Genomic DNA, 17,117 nt, shown 5'->3' with positions numbered 1-17,117 from the left:
ATTCGATCTGAGCTCAAATGTGAATGTTCAATTTGATTTGTTTATAAAAATGAAAGTAATACATTTTGACCTTTTTTATTGTAACGGGTAGAAATAGGGAAAAATTATAATTAAAAAAATATAAAGCAAAGAGAAAAAAATGAAAATGATACATTTTGACCATTTGTTTGGTTTAGTTGGGGTTGAGAAAGGAGGGCTTAAAAAAAGAAGAAAAGTTAGAAAGAGTTATAATAAATTAAAAATACAAGGGAAAAAGAAATAAAAATTTTGTGATAGTTAGTTGTCTACGTGTTGACCACGGGTAAGTCTTTTGTTAAAGAAGACGAAAATCTTAATTTTCGGGGAATAATCAAAAGGTCCTATCTTTTCAACCCCAAATATAAAGAAAAATGAATTTATATTAAAAATAAATTTACAGCTATATTTTATTTATATGGAGGGATTGAGGTGTTAAAAAAAAAAAAAGAAAGAAAGAATTAACGTTATTTTTTAAGTAAAATTAAGGGTCACTTCCCTTTTTTTCACTTGTTGTGACCAATTTACACAGATAGTGTGTATATGTATATGTGTATATATATATATATATATATATCAAAATGTTCATTTCTTTTTCTTTAAAAGAAAAGAGATGCTAGTGTTATTCTTCTTCTTCTTCATCTTCATCTTGCATCTTCAAGTTGCTTGTTTATCCTTTTCTCCATCATCGGTACTCTTCTCCTCTGAACAAAGTGTTGCTCTACTTCATTTCAAGAACAACTTTTCCCTTTATAAACATTATTCTCCGCTTTGTGATGGGTATCCTAAGACTGAGTCCTGGAAAGAGGGTAGTGATTGCTGTTTGTGGGATGGTGTCACTTGTGATACATTCACTGGACATGTTATTGGCCTCGACCTTAGTTCGAGTTGGCTTGTTGGCCTTGTCCATGAAAATAGCAGCCTCTTCCTCCTCCACCATCTCCGGAGGCTCAATCTTGCTTGCAATGATTTATTTAGATCGCAAATCTCACCCAACTTTGGTAAGTTCACCAAATTAACACATCTAAACCTTTCTTCCTCAGGTTTGGTTGGCCTAGTTCCCACCGAAATGTTTCTCCTATCTGATCTTATTTCACTTGATCTCTCCAACTATGACCTAAGTATTGATCAAAATGGATTCAATAAGCTCTTGCAAAATTTAACGAAATTAAGATATCTTCATCTTGAAACTGTTGGTATGTCTACTGTTTCAGCTGGTTCTTTAGTAAACTTGTCTTCTTCTTTGATATCCCTCAACCTTAGGTTAACTGGAGTGCAAGGCAAATTTCCAAGTGAAAATTTTCTATTTCCATTTCTCCAGCAGCTAATGTTGTCACTGAGGGATCACAGGTGATTTGCCAGAATTTAATAAGAGCAGTGATCTCAGAGTATTGGATCTCTCTCACACAAATTTCTTAGGAAATTTACCTGAGACATTTGGCAATCTTATGTACTTAAATTATCTGTCTCTTTCTAATTGCAATTTCCAAGGGTCACTTCCATCATCACTAGAAAACCTTGCAGAAATCACCTACGTGGATTTGTCATGGAACGGTTTTACTGGTCAATGTAAACATGTTTATTCAACAGTCAAGTCCCAACTTCATTATCTAAACTTGTCCAGCTCACTTGGCTATCTCTTACACACAACAATTTTTCTGGAGAATTTCCAGATGTTTTGGGTAATCTTAGTAAATTAGAGACTCTAGATCTCTCCGTTAATAATTTCAGTGGTCAGTTGCCAACATCAATATTTAACCTGAATGGACTTCTTTACTTGGACTTTTCTTATAATCAATTTCAAGGTCAATTTCCTAGTCGGATAAGCGGTCTTCCATATCTAGGTGACATCAAGTTAAATAATAATCTTCTAAGTGGCAAAGTACCGACATGGTTGTTTACTCTGCTATCTTTGGAGAGTATAGATCTTTCCCACAATAAACTCACAGGTCCGATGAAGCAGTTCCAGCACCCTGGTCCAATAGTTTATGTTGATTTGAATGATAACGAGATTTGTGGTCCAATTCCAGATTCGATTTTTCAACTTTTGGATCTCATAGTGCTAACACTTGCAAACAATAACTTCAGTGGCAATGTGCAGGTAGAGATGCTTTCAGAGCTAAAAAATCTGACGCATATTGATCTTTCATATAATGCGCTTTTGTCAGTAACAGGAAAGGTCATCTTGCCCCAGCTTAATGAAGTCTTTTTATCTTCTTGTAGCTTAACTGCAGTCCCGCTTTTCTTGGGCACTGTAAGTTATTTAATTCTAGACCTTTCCAATAACTCAATCTATGGCCGAATTTCCCAATTGGCGCTTGGAAATTGTTCCAACTTGTCTTACCTAAATCTGTCACACAATTTACTTACCAGTGTTGAGTACATTTCATCCATGATCAACCTTCGAATTCTTGACCTTTCATCCAACTTACTTCAAGGACAACTTGTGGATCTACCATCTAGGCTTACGTTCTTCTCAGCTTCAAACAATGATCTGACAGGAGTGATCCCTCCATCATTTTGTAATATGAGCGACGTTGCATCTCTTGACTTGTCCTATAATGGCTTAAGTGGAAACATTCCAGAATGTCTTGCAAAAAGCAATGCACAGTTCGAGTTTTTGAATTTGGCAAAGAACAACTTCCATGGTAGTATAGAATCTCTGACGTTTCCCAATCAATGTGGTGTGACAGCTCTTATGCTTAATGACAATCAGTTGGAGGGACCATTACCATCCTCTTTGGTAAATTGCCAAGGTTTGGATATCCTTGATGTTGGGAATAACAGGATTAATGATAGCTTTCCGAATTGGTTAGTAAACTTTCAATTTCTTGAAGTACTTATTTTGAGATTTAATCAGTTTCATGGTCCCATTGGCAATTCCAGCACAAGATTTCTCTTCCCTCGGTTAAGAGTACTGGACCTCTCTCACAATCAATTTTCTGGTATTTTACCAGCAAGCTTTTTTGACAATTTTGAAGCTATGAAGAGTGGATGCAAGGATGATGTCAAACTCAATTACATGCGCTCACTTTATGGTTCATATTATTCAATAACTTTGTTTTTAAAAGGTGTTGAGACCCGGATGGAAAGGATTTTATATATCTTCACATGCATAGATCTTTCTAACAACCTGTTTGAAGGGAAAATTCCAAAGGTATTTGGACACCTCAAGTTACTCAGATTACTCAACTTGTCTCATAATAGCTTAACCCATAAAATACCTTTATCATTGAAAAATTTGCCACAACTTGAAGCATTAGATCTCTCTTCCAACCAGCTCATAGGAAAGATTCCTTTGCAATTCACAAGTCTAACATTTCTTTCAGTGTTAAACTTGTCTTACAACCATCTTGTGGGATGCATACCTCAAGGAAATCAATTTGACACATTTCAGAATGATTCCTACATTGGAAATTTGGGCTTGTGTGGATCACCACTGTCAAACAAATGTGACAATGATAAGGCACCACCAATGATAGACGAAGAAGAAAGCAATGCTTCAAGCTGGTTTGATTGGAAAATTGCTTTGATGGGCTGCGGATTTGGATTTGTAATTGGCATATCTATTGCTTACATTGTGTTCTCAACAAGAAAACCTCAATTTTTTGTGAGGTTGATTGAAAGAGAGTGTCCAAGAAATGTGAGAAGGCTGAATAGAGGACGTAGAAGAAGAACAAATTAGCATTTGAAAGTTGTTCCTCAATTTTGTAAGTGCTCCAACCCTGTTATTGCTAGATTCTGCTTTTTTTTTTTTTTTTCTATTGACAGCTTTATCATAATGAATATAGCTAGACAAAAGACTACTGAATTCAGACTTGTTTTTTTCATTCTCAGACTCTGAAGAGTAAGCTGCAATACTCATGTCTCCAAGAAAACTTCAAGCTTTTGTATTAATGGTAGATTTTTATTTTAGTAGCAATTCAATAAGCAACTCTGTTTCTGTTCCAGACTATTATGCAAGAGATTGCCGTTATAATTCTTGTTTATCATTTGTAAGTATTTGGCAAACTACCAACATTTTTGTTCTCATTTAGTTTTGCGTGTGCACATATTTGTCTTGTTATATGTGTGCACATAGTTGCATTATTATGTGAACATTTGTAAGTGATCTCTCATTCAAGTACAGTTGGCAACTTTTGCCTGTATTCGATTTCGTTGTTTGTTGTCTAGGTGTACTGCTATGATGTGTCACTCCCTAGCTCACCCATGCTGAGTATTTAATCTCAAATTTTTTTATGAGATTCTAGACCTTAATTTACTCTGATTTTGTCAATAATTTTCAGTAGCTTATTTGGTCAAGATCATATTATTTTGTGCAGTGAGATACTACACGTCCTCTTTGTTTTTCCACTCTTTGTCTTGCGGATTAGCTTAATTATTCATATTGTAGGATACGAATCTGTGACCAGTGCTTGAAGTGATTTAAAGATCAGAAGTTAAGGGAATTTTAGTTAGAATGTTTATGGGGAGGTAGAACAATAGAGTGGGATACTCATAGTATTTCAAATTTAGGCAATAAGTACTGACAATAAGAAAGTCAGGAAATAAATTTAGTAAGCGGGAGTGTTTACTTTGTATGTTGATTTCATCTTTGTATCTGAAAGTTGGGATTATTGTTTAGTGATTTGATTGAGTACGAGTTGGTCCTAATTGATGCAGGGTAAGATGAATCTTAGCTGAACCGTGAAAAAATGGTAGTATTTACTTTCTAAACAAGTTTTTGTACTTTCAGAATGTGCTGTGAGGATGAAGTGTTAACACTATCGACAGGTCATGTTAAGCTGAAACAACCAAACCAATATCACTCACAAACAGATTTTCATCTTCGAATCCTTGTGTATATATTCTAGAATTTCTTATAAATTGCAAAGGCAAGTTAATTTATCGCTTAGCAAATTCACATTAAAATGATATAACCTGTAATGCAAACAGAATCTTAGATTTTTCATTCATCATGATCTGGCAGACTTATCTTGAACTCTCTTGGAAGCATGACTCGACTAGGAGGGGGTAGCGATGTGCAGAGAAGAAAGCAGTGCTGAGGAATAGGTTGGCTGGAAGTTGACTAGGAGCTGACACTGAAAATGGCAAGATGTGAAATGCACTGATGTGGGACTGCAACGATGCTTGCCTTGTGAGCTTGTGTTATGATATTTTTGTATTTAGCTTGTTTAAAGCAATATGACAGACAACTAGATAAGACTAGGTGTGTTAGGTGAAAGATTGACTAGAGTTAGTATGTTTTGATGTATTAGTTTTTGAGTTAATTGTTACGCTTAAATCAAGCTGAGTAGCAGTTGATTTTGCTAAAAAAAGTTTGATTAGTCGTTGTAATATATATTCACAAGAACGTAATGAAAATGAATAGAACTTTTTTCCTGCAAAATTTTCAGTTTACAACATTAGCATTTTCTCCGTTCTTGCATAATACACACACTCACACACAGATATATTTATATTATTGTTTCTAAAACTTCTGGTACACCAACGAAGTGTAGGAAAGAAGACTATCTAAACTCTGAACAAATGCTAATCAATGAATTCCAAACTTAGGTGATTCTACAGATTTCTGTTGAGGCAAAATGACAGCACTCAGACGTTTCATTAAATATCTGTGGCAGTAGTACTCTCATTTTTCTTTTCAAATTATCATCTTGTCATCAAAAGTTAAGAATCAACAGCTGTAAGAATCAAATGAAAATTTTACTTTTAGGGTGCAAGAGGTTGCAGTGGGCTAGGTCAATCCTAGTGCAGCCCATCAATAGGGGTGGATATGAATTTGGTTGAGCCCGAACACCTATTGGGTCATGTTTGGTTCAAATGAAAAAATGTTTGGCTTGAGTTTGTCAAGCCAAAATTAAGGTGGCTCAAGTTTAATTTGATTGAAAAATGATTCAGTTCAGTTTAGTAGCTTTACTTGATTTCGTAATTTGGATGAATGGTTTGAATTTATAGCTCGGAGTCGTGGCTTAAGTTCATGGTTCATTTATAAAACAATGTCATTTTATCCAAATAATATTCAAAATCACCAATTCGAGCCATAATTTCAAGTCAAATTGAGTGACCTTGGAAATTGAGTGACAAATCTTTCTATATAAGATGATTTATATAGAAATTGCATAATAATTAGATGATCTATTTGGCAATCTTTCTATATAATATGATCTATTTGGCAATCTTATGTACATAAATCATAATTTCATTTCTAATTCCAACAAATGATTGGAAAGGCATGAGATCATCATCTTTCTAATGCTCCAGGGAAGGTTTGATTCAAGCTGAACTCAAGCTCGACTTAAGTGCAGCCAAGCTCGAGCTTGAGCTCTTCTCAAAGGTGTTCAAACTCAGCTCATTTGAGAGAAGCCAATCTCAACTCAGTGCTAAAGCGATAAAATTTTGATGTGTTTTGGTTAAAATGACGTCATTTATTCGATTTGTATCAAATTTTTTAGGCTCATGTGCTTAACGAATTGAACACCCCCAAAGCATGAGCTCGAGCTCAAGTTTGAAAAAATTGAAATCTTATACTTAAGCTTGTTTAAGTTGAGCTTGTTTCAGGCTCGGTTGAACTAAACTCTAGTTCAAACAAACTTAGCTTGAATCTAGCCCTAGCTCCAGGGCCTAGGGTCGTGGCCCCATAGGCCTTTATAGGAAGCCAACAAATGTTACTTGAGCCACATATTGTGTTATGTGGTAAAACTTTATTTTAAGATGGCCTGATCATAATGAATATAGCTATCTAATAGACTATTGAAATCATGCTTTGTTTTTTAATTCTCAGACTTCAAAGAATTGATCATTGCATTGAGGAGGAGTCTTTTGAAGCAGAAGCTGCTGTACTAATGTCTCCAAGAAAACTTTTAGCTTTTGTAAAAATTGTAGATTTAATTTCAGTAGCAATTTCGTAAGCGACTCTGTTTCTGTTTCAGACCATTATGCAAGAGCATACAGTTCTTGTTTATCTTTTGTTAAGCACTTGACAAACCATGAACATTCGTTTTCACACTTGGTTCTTGTGTGCATAACCCTGTCTTGATAATTTTGCACCACATTGATAATTAGATTTGATGACAGTAATTGTAATTGTTGATCAATGTGTGTCTCCCTGGAAAAAAGAGCGCTCAATTAGACTTTCAGGGCACAAATTTCTGGCCTCATATGTGGAAGAATCTCACTTGGTCTTTGTCAATTGCAGCATTCTGCAGCTGTCTTGCACCACAATGATATAGCTTCAAGGACTTCAACTAAAGCAAGTCTAGCACGTCAATTTTGATTGATAATTGGTAAATTTACTAAAAAAACTATTGGAAATGAAATTGAGATTTTCTGTAAGGACATTGCAATAGTTATCTGATTATGTGAAAAAACAAGGCATTTATGTGGGAGGTTTGCTTAAAACTAATTTGCTCAAATTGGGAGATATATGCTAACCATGTAATTGCTCAATCAAAATTAGATAAAGTAAAACTATGTTGGCTAACGATAAACAATAATATATTTATTAACAATAATATGTGATCATATGAATGTATGTCATTTTATTTTTAATTTTAAAATTTCAAATCATAAACAAATTAGGGCTTATTTGGTTGTGGCTTTTGTTATCGAGGCCTTTTCAATGCTTAAGTCATATACTAAGACAAAAATTATTGAAAAAAGAGAGTATTAATTTTATTTATTCAGGACCTTTGCTTATATGTTCTAGGCTCGTTGATTACACTGTTCATGATTATTTATCGTGAATGGTGAATTTAGCTTAAAAAATAAGGCCAAATGACTATTTTCCACCCGAGATTGATAAAAGTTTCAAAAAGTCAAATTTTCAATTATTGTCTACTTCTTTACCGTGAATGGTGAATAAAATAGACAATTGATGGAGCCTTTAATCGCGAAAGTAGTGTGAAAAAAAGTCAAGGCATGTTACTTTCTGGAGCTATAATTTTGTTTGTTCACATTAATTTCTCTATGAAAGGCTCATTTTGGAAAACATAAAAAGTTATGCCGTGATTAACATGCTGGTCTTCTTCAGCAATGTAAACAAACAATTGACATCCCTTAATCCAAGCAAAATAGCGTCAATTTAGGAGTTTGTCAAGGCATTACTTTTTGAATGAAAACAACTAAAAACATTGTTGAAGAAGACCAACATGCTAATCACGACATCATTTTGAAAGGTAAATTTAGGACTGAATTCTATCTGAATTGAACCCAAACAAGTCCCAATTTAAGATTAACTTGAATTTAAAAGGTTTATATCAAGAGTGACTTGATATCAATTAGAGTAGAACTTAGTTAGCAGATAGTTTAAATTTGGACTCGATCTAAGCTCAAATTTGAGTGTTCAATTTGACTCAAATTCGATTTATTTATGAAAATAAGTCTAATATTTAGTTTAAACCCTTAATGTAACCTTAATTTGTTTGATTCGAGTTACAATTCTAATTAAAACAACTCAAATTGAATTCAGTTCTAATAAATTATGACCGTATCTTTAGTTTAATAGGTTGTAAAAAACATGACATTTTTTATTATAACGGGAAGAAATAGGGAAAAATTATAATTAAAAAAGTATAAAGCAAAGAGAAAAAAAAAAGAAAATGATACATTATGACCAAATGTTTCATTTAGTTGGGGTTGAGAAAGGAGGACTTTTCTTTTAATTTATATAGAGGGATAAAGGGGGGAAAAAAAGAAGAAAGAATTAAAGTTATTTTTTTAAGTATAATTAAGGGTCATTCTTCTATTTTTTTTTTTTTCACTTGTTCATCTTCTTCTTTTGTTTCTTTAAAAGAAAAAAGATGCGGGCGTTATTCTTCTTCTTCTTCATCTTGCATCTTCAAGTTGTTTGTTCATCCTTTTCTCCATCACCGATACTCTGCTCCTCTGAACAAAGTGTTGCTCTACTTCATTTCAAGAACACCTTTTCCCTTTATAAACATTCTTCTCAGTTTTGCAATGGGTATCCTAAGACAGAGTCTTGGAAAAAGGGTAGTGATTGCTGTTTGTGGGATGGTGTCACTTGTGATTCATTCACTGGACATGTGATTGGCCTCGACCTTAGTTCAAGTTGGCTTCTTGGCTATATTGATGATGATAGTAGCCTCTTCCTCCTCCACCATCTCCAAAAGCTCAATCTAGCTTGCAATAATTTCCTTAAATCGCAAATCTCACCCAATTTTAGTAAGTTCACCAACTTAACACATCTAAACCTTTCTTACTCCAGTTTGGATGGCCTAGTTCCCGCCGAAATGTTTCTCCTATCTGATCTTATTTCACTTGATCTCTCCAACTATGACCTAAGTATTGATCAACATGGTTTCAATAAGCTCTGGCAAAATCTAACGGAATTAAGATATCTTCATCTTAACAACGTTAACATGTCTACTGTTTCAACTACTTCTTTGGTAAACCTGTCTTCTTCTTTGATATCCCTCAATCTTAGGAATAATCAGATGCAAGGCAAGTTTCCAAATGAAATATTTCTATTTCCATTTCTCCAGCGGTTTATATTGTCAGCAAATGAACACATCACTGGTAATTTGCCAGGGTTTAATAAGTCCAGTCCTCTCAAAGAACTGGATCTTTTTAATTGCAATTTCCAAGGGTCACTTCCATCATCACTTGGAAACCTTACAGAAATCACCTTTATGGATTTGTCATGGAACGGTTTTACCAGTCAAGTCCCAACTTCATTATCTAAACTTGTCCAGCTCACTTGGCTATCTCTTGCACATAACAATTTTTTTGGAAAATTTCCAGATGTTTTAGGTAATCTTAGTAAATTAGAGACTTTACATCTCTCCGTTAATAATTTCAGCGGTCAGTTGCCAACATCAATATTCAACCTGAATGGACTTCTTTACTTGGACTTTCTTATAATCAATTTCAAGGCAGAGTACCGACATGGTTGTTTACTCTGCCATCTTTGGAGGGTTTAGATCTTTCCCACAATAAACTCACAGGTCCGATGGAGCAGTTCCAGCACCCTGGTCCAATAAGTAAAGTTTATTTGCGTGATAACGTGATTCATGGTCCAATTCCAGATTCGATTTTTCAACTTTTGGGTCTCATACAACTATCACTTGCAAACAATAACTTCAGTGGTAATGTGCAGGTAGAGATGCTTTCAGAGCTCAAAAATCTGACGTTTATTGATCTTTCATATAATGCGCTTTTGTCAGTAACAGGAAAGGTCACCTTGCCCCAGCTTGAATATGTTTGTTTATCTTCTTGTAGCATAACTAAAGTCCCGATTTTCTTAGGCACTCTAAGTTTTATATATCTAGACCTTTCCAATAACACAATCTTTGGCCGAATTTCCCAATTGCAGCTTGGAAATTGTTCCAACTTGTCTTACCTAAATCTGTCTCACAATTTACTTACCAGTGTTGACTACATTTCATCCATGGCCAACCTTCTAAGTCTTGACCTTTCATCCAACTTACTCCGAGGACAACTTGTGGATCTACCAACTGGGGTTATTTTCTTCTCAGCTTCAAACAATGATCTGACAGGAGTGATCCCTCCGTCATTTTGTAATGGGAGCAGAGTTCAATCTCTTGACTTGTCCCATAATGGCTTAAGTGGAAACATTCCAAAATGTCTTGCGAAGAGCACTGCAGACACCGAGTTTTTGAATTTGGCAATGAACAACTTCCATGGCAGTATAGAATCTCTGATGTTTCCCGATCAATGTGGTGTGACAGCTCTTATGCTTAACGACAATCAATTTGAGGGACCATTACCATCCTCTTTGGTTAACTGTCGAGGTTTGGATATTCTTGATGTTGGGAATAACAGGATTAATGATAGCTTTCCGAATTGGTTATTAAAATTTCAATTTCTTCAAGTACTCATTCTGAGATTTAATCAGTTTCATGGTCCCATTGGCAATTCCAGCACAAGATTTCGCTCCCCTTGGTTACGAGTACTGGACCTCTCTCACAATCAATTTTCTGGTATTTTACCAGCAAGTTTTTTTAACAATTTTGAAGCTATGAAGAGTGGATACAAGGTTGATGTCAAACTCAATTACTTGCACTCTTTTTTTTGGTACATATTATTCAATAACTTTGTTTTTAAAAGGTGTCGAGACCCGGATGGAAAGGGTTTTATACACTTTCACATGCATAGATCTTTCCAATAACTTGTTTAAAGGGGAAATTCCAAAGGTAGTTGGACAACTCAAGTTACTCAGATTGATTAACTTGTCTCATAATAGCTTAACTGGTGAAATACCTTTATCATTGAAAAATTTGTCACAACTTGAAGCATTAGATCTCTCTTCCAACCAGCTCATCGGAAAGATTCCTCTGCAATTGACAAGTTTAACATTTCTTTCAGTGTTAAACTTGTCTTACAACCATCTTGTGGGATGCATACCTCAAGGAAAGCAATTTGACACATTTCAGAATGATTCCTACATTGGAAATTTGGGCTTGTGTGGATCACCACTGTCAAACAAATGTGACAATGATAAGGCACCACCAACGATAGACGAAGAAGAAAGCAATGCTTCAAGCTGGTTTGATTGGAAAATCGCTTTGATGGGCTACGGATCTGGATTTGTAATTGGCATATCCATTGCTTACATTGTGTTCTCAATAGGAAAACCTCAATTTTTTGTGAGGTTGATTGAAAGAGAGTGTCCAAGAAATGTGAGAAGGCTGAATAGAGGACGTAGAAGAAGAACAAATTAGCATTTGAAAGTTGTTCCTCAATTTTGTAAGTGCTCCAACCCTCTTATTGCTAGATTCTGCTTTTTTTTTTTCTATTGACAGCTTTATCATAATGAATATAGCTAGATAAAAGACTACTGAATTCAGACTTGTTTTTTTTATTCTCAGACTCTGAAGAGTTGAAGAGTAAGGTGCAATACTCATGTCTCCAAGAAAACTTCAAGCTTTTGTATTAGTGGTAGATTTTTATTTTAGTAGCAATTCAATAAGCAACTCTGTTTCTGTTCCAGACTATTATACAAGAGATTGCCGTTATAATTCTTGTTTATCATTTGTAAGTATTTGGCAAACTACCAACATTTTTGTTCTCATTTAGTTTTGTGTGTGCACATATTTGTCTTGTTATATGTGTGCACACAGTTGCATTATTATGTGAACATTTGTAAGTGATTTCTCATTCAAGTACAGTTGGCAACTTTTGCTTGTATTCGATTTCGTTGTTTGTTGTCTAGGTGTACCGCTATGATGTGTCACTCCCTAGCTCACCCGTGCTGAGTATTTAATCTCAAATTTTTTTATGAGATTCTAGACCTTAATTTACTCTGATTTTGTCAATAATTTTCAGCAGCTTATTTGGTCAAGATCATATTATTTTGTGCAGTGAGATACTACATCTCCTCTTTGTTTTTCCACTCTTCGTCTTGCGGATTAGCTTAATTATTCATATTGTAGGATACGAATCTGTGACCAGTGCTTGAAGGGATTTAAAAATCAGAATTCAAGGGAATTTTAGTTAGAATGTTTACGGGGAGCTAGAACAATAGAGTGGGATACTCATAGTATTTCAAATTTAGGCAATAAGTACTGACAATAAGAAAGTCAGGAAATAAATTTAGTAAGCGGGAGTGTTTACTTTGTATGTTGATTTCATCTTTGTATCTGAAAGTTGGGATTACTGTTTAGTGATTTGATTGAGTACGACTTGGTCCTAATTGATGCAGGCTAAGATGAATCTTAGCTGAACCGTGTAAAAATGGTAGTATTTACTTTCTAAACAAGTTTTTGTACGTTCAGAATGTGCTGTGAGGATGAAGTGTTAACACTATCGAAAGGTCACTTTTAGTATAATTATAATTAGATTTTATTTAAATGTAATTCGAAATTTATATTTTATTATGTAAAGATAAATCATTTTTAATGTCGATTTAAAAATAATCTTACCTAAACACTGGGTAATTAGTCTAACAACCAGTTGATATGAACTTAGCTACTACGCTCGAACTTGTCTATGGATAAATGAGTATTAGGTATATTGTGTGAGGAATCTAACTTGGATACCCAATATATTAGATAACTTTTCTTTTATTTTTTTCTTCTCAATCAACAAATAATTGTATAAAAAGGAAAGAAAATGGAAAGAGCTTGGAGGAAAAGTGTATATGTATCTAGATGTTCATTTCTTTTTCCCATCAGCAATTTCCTTTTCTTCTGTTTCTTTAAAAGAAAAAAGTTGTGGGCGTTATTCTTCTTCTTCTTCTTCATCTTGCATCTTCAAGTAGTTTGTTCATCCTTTTCTCCATCACTGATACTCTGCTCCCCTGAACAAAGTGTTGCTCTACTTCATTTCAAGAACACCTTTTCCCTTTGTGAATATGCTTCTAGTTTTTGCGTTGGGTATCCTAAGACAGAGTCCTGGAAAGAGGGTAGTGATTGCTGTTTGTGGGAAGGTGTCACTTGTGACACATTCACTGGACAAGTGATTGGCCTCGACCTTAGTTCGAGTCGGCTTCTTGGCTATATCGACGATGATAGCAGCCTCTTCCTCCTCCACCATCTCCAAAAGCTCAATCTAGCTTGCAATGATTTCCTGAAATCACAAATCTCACCCAATTTTAGTAAGTTCACCAATTTAACACATCTAAACCTTTCTTACTCCAGTTTGGATGGCCTAGTTCCCACCGAAATGTTTCTCCTATCTGATCTTATTTCGCTTGATCTCTCCAACTATGACCTAAGTATTGATCAACATGGTTTCAATAAGCTCTTGCAAAATCTAACGGAATTAAGATATCTTCATCTTAACAGTGTTGACATGTCTACAGTTTCAATTACTTCTTTGGTAAACCTATCTTCTTCTTTGATATCCCTCAGCCTTTGTTTAACTCGGGTGCAAGGCAAATTTCCAAGTGAAATTTTTCTATTTCCATTTCTACAGCAGCTAAGGTTGTCACTAAATGGAGGGATCACAGGTAATTTGCCAGAATTTAATAAGAGCAGTCCTCTCAGAGTATTGGATCTCTCTTACACAAATTTCTCAGGAAAATTACCTGAGACATTTGGCAATCTTATGTACTTAAATTATTTGTCTCTTTCTAATTGCAATTTCCAAGGGTCACTTCCATCATCACTAGACCTTGCAGAAATCACCTACATGGATTTGTCATGGAACGGTTTTACTGGTCAAGTCCCAACTTCATTATCTAAACTTGTCCAGCTCACTTGGCTATCGCTTACACAAAACAATTTTTCTGGAAAATTTCCAGAAGTTTTGGGTAATCTTAATAAATTAGAGACCATAGATCTCTCCGTTAATAATTTCAGTGGTCAGTTGCCAACGTCAATATTCAACGTGAATGGACTTCTTTACTTGGACTTTTCTTATAATCAATTTCAAGGTCAATTTCCTAGTCAGATAAGCGGTCTTCCATATCTAGGTGACATCATGTTAAATAATAATCTTCTAAGTGGTAGAGTACCGACATGGTTGTTTACTCTGCCATCTTTGGAAAGTTTAGATCTTTCCCACAATAAACTCACAGGTCCGATGGAGCAGTTCCAGCACCCTGGTCCAATAAGTGAAGTTGATTTGTGTGATAACGTGATTCATGGTCCAATTCCAGATTCGATTTTTCAACTTTTGGGTCTCAGACAACTATCACTTGCAAACAATAATTTCAGTGGTAATGTGCAGGTAGAGATGCTTTCAGAGCTAAAAAATCTGACGCGTATTGATCTTTCATATAATGCACTTTTGTCAGTAACAGGAAAGGTCATCTTGCCCCAGCTTAAAGATGTCTTTTTATCTTCTTGCAGCATAACTGAAGTCCCGATTTTCTTTAGCACTGTAAGTTTTATAAATCTAGACCTTTCCAATAACACAATCTTTGGCCGAATTTCCCGATTGGAGCTTGGAAATTGTTCCAACTTGTTTTACCTAAATCTGTCTCACAATTTACTTACCCGTGTTGAGTACATTTCATCCATGGTCAACCTTCGAATTCTTGACCTTTCATCCAACTTACTCCGAGGACAACTTGTGGATCTACCAACTGGGGTTATTTTCTTCTCAGCTTCAAACAATGATCTGACAGGAGTGATCCCTCTGTCATTTTGTAATGGGAGCAGAGTTCAATCTCTTGACTTGTCCCATAATGGCTTAAGTGGAAACATTCCAAAATGTCTTGCGAAGAGCACTGCAGACACCGAGTTTTTGAATTTGGCAATGAACAACTTCCATGGCAGTAAAGAATCTCTGACGTTTCCCTATCAATGTGGTGTGACAGCTCTTATGCTTAACGACAATCAATTGGAGGGACCATTACCATCCTCTTTGGTTAACTGTCGAGGTTTGGATATTCTTGATGTTGGGAATAACAGGATTAATGATAGCTTTCCGAATTGGTTAGTAAACTTTCAATTTCTTGAAGTACTTATTTTGAGATTTAATCAGTTTCATGGTCCCATTGGCAATTCCAGCACAAGATTTCTCTTCCCTCGGTTAAGAGTACTGGACCTCTCTCACAATCAATTTTCTGGTATTTTACCAGCAAGTTTTTTTAACAATTTTGAAGCTATGAAGAGTGGATACAAGGATGATGTCAAACTCAATTACTTGCACTCTGTTTTTGGTACATATTATTCAATAACTTTGTTTTTAAAAGGTGTCGAGACCCGGATGGAAAGGATTTTATACACTTTCACATGTATAGATCTTTCCAACAACATGTTTAAAGGGGAAATTCCAAAGGTATTTGGACAACTCAAGTTACTCAAATTGATTAATTTGTCTCGTAATAGCTTAACTGGTGAAATACCTTTATCATTGAAAAATTTGTCACAACTTGAAGCATTAGATCTCGCTTCCAACCAGCTCATCGGAAAGATTCCTCTGCAATTGACAAGTCTAACATTTCTTTCAGTGTTAAACTTGTCTTACAACCACCTTGTGGGACGCATACCTCAAGGAAATCAATTTAACACATTTCAGAATGATTCCTACATTGGAAATTTGGGCTTGTGTGGATCACCATTGTCAAACAAATGTGATAATGACAAGGCACCACCAATGATAGACGAAGAAGAAAGCAATGCTTCAAGCTGGTTTGATTGGAAAATCGCTTTGATGGGTTACGGATCTGGATTTATAATTGGCATGTCTATTGCTTACATTGTGTTCTCAACGGGAAAACCCCAATTTTTTGTGAAGTTGATTGAAAGAGAGCATCCAAGAAATCTTAGAAGGCTGAATAGAGGACGTAGAAGAAGAACAAATTAGCATATGAAAGTTGTTCCTCAATTTTGCAAGCGCTCCAACCCTCTTATTGCTAGATTCTGCTTTTTTTTTTTTCTATTGACAGCTTTATCATAATGAATATAGCTTGATAAAAGACTACTGAATTCAGACTTGTTTTTTTTAATTCTCAGACTGAAGAGTTGAAGAGTAAGCTGCAATACTCATGTCTCCAAGAAAACTTCAAGCTTTTGCATTAATGGTAGATTTTTATTTTAGTAGCAATTCAATAAGCAACTCTGTTTCTGTTCCAGACTATTATGCAAGAGATTGCCGTTATAATTCTTGTTTATCATTTGTAAGTATTTGGCAAACTACCAACATTTCTGTTCTCATTTAGTTTTGTGTGTGCACATATTTTTCTTCTTGTTATATGTGTGCACATACTTGCATTATTATGTGAACATTTGTAAGTGATTTTTCATTCAAGTACAATTGGCAACTTTTGCCTGTATTCTATTTTGTTGTTTGCTGTTTAGATGTACTGTTATGATGTGTCACTCTCTAGCTCACCCTTGCTGAGTATTTAATCTCACATTATTTATGAGATTCTAGACCTTAATTTACTCTGATTTTGTCAATAATTTTCAGCAGCTTAGTTGGTCAAGATCATATTGTTCTGTGCTGTGAGATATTACATCTCCTCTCTGTTATTCCATTCTTTGTCTTGCAGATTAGCTTAATTATTCATATTGTGGGATACGAATCTGTGACTAGTGCTTGAAGGGATTTAAAGATCAGAAGTTAAGGGAATTTTAGTTTGATTGTTTATGGGGAGCTAGAACAATAGAGTGGGATATTCATAGTATTTCAAATTTAGGCAATAACTACTGACAGCAGCAAAGTCAGGA

General features: G+C 35.0%; 4 protein-coding genes across 4 annotated transcripts; all 4 read left to right on the top strand.

The window, feature by feature from the left end:
- The first annotated feature begins 1,084 nt into the window (after positions 1 to 1,084).
- LOC123229459 (receptor like protein 26-like) lies at positions 1,085 to 3,700 on the top strand. Its single transcript, XM_044655315.1, has 2 exons — positions 1,085 to 1,365; positions 1,606 to 3,700. The coding sequence occupies exons 1-2, from the start codon at positions 1,085 to 1,087 to the stop codon at positions 3,698 to 3,700; spliced, it is 2,376 nt and encodes a 791-aa protein (XP_044511250.1).
- Positions 3,701 to 8,815: 5,115 nt separating this feature from the next.
- Positions 8,816 to 9,956, top strand: LOC123223150 (receptor-like protein 6). The gene has a single exon (XM_044646251.1). The coding sequence runs from the start codon at positions 8,817 to 8,819 to the stop codon at positions 9,954 to 9,956; it is 1,140 nt and encodes a 379-aa protein (XP_044502186.1). The 5' UTR covers position 8,816.
- Positions 9,894 to 12,161, top strand: LOC123223141 (receptor like protein 22-like). The gene is made up of 2 exons (XM_044646239.1): positions 9,894 to 11,742; positions 11,865 to 12,161. Exon 1 carries the CDS (start codon positions 9,986 to 9,988, stop codon positions 11,162 to 11,164), a length of 1,179 nt encoding a protein of 392 aa, XP_044502174.1. The 5' UTR covers positions 9,894 to 9,985; the 3' UTR covers positions 11,165 to 11,742; positions 11,865 to 12,161.
- A 1,498-nt stretch (positions 12,162 to 13,659) lies between these two features.
- On the top strand, positions 13,660 to 16,251 carry LOC123229379 (receptor-like protein 34). Its single transcript, XM_044655194.1, has one exon. The coding sequence runs from the start codon at positions 13,660 to 13,662 to the stop codon at positions 16,249 to 16,251; it is 2,592 nt and encodes an 863-aa protein (XP_044511129.1).
- The last annotated feature ends 866 nt before the right edge of the window (positions 16,252 to 17,117 follow it).

Source organism: Mangifera indica, chromosome 1 (assembly GCF_011075055.1).
Source record: "Mangifera indica cultivar Alphonso chromosome 1, CATAS_Mindica_2.1, whole genome shotgun sequence".
NCBI lineage: Eukaryota > Viridiplantae > Streptophyta > Magnoliopsida > Sapindales > Anacardiaceae > Mangifera > Mangifera indica.
This window is presented reverse-complemented; position numbering and strand designations above follow the sequence as displayed.

Coding starts and splice junctions, on each gene's coding strand:
- LOC123229379 (XM_044655194.1), top strand. CDS start 13,660: ATGTTTCTCCTATCTGATCTTATTTCGCTTGATCTCTCCAACTATGAC.
- LOC123229459 (XM_044655315.1), top strand. CDS start 1,085: ATGTTTCTCCTATCTGATCTTATTTCACTTGATCTCTCCAACTATGAC. Junction 1,366..1,605: donor TTGTCACTGAGGGATCACAG/GTGATTTGCCAG, acceptor TTTATTCAACAG/TCAAGTCCCAACTTCATTAT.
- LOC123223141 (XM_044646239.1), top strand. CDS start 9,986: ATGGAGCAGTTCCAGCACCCTGGTCCAATAAGTAAAGTTTATTTGCGT.
- LOC123223150 (XM_044646251.1), top strand. CDS start 8,817: ATGCGGGCGTTATTCTTCTTCTTCTTCATCTTGCATCTTCAAGTTGTT.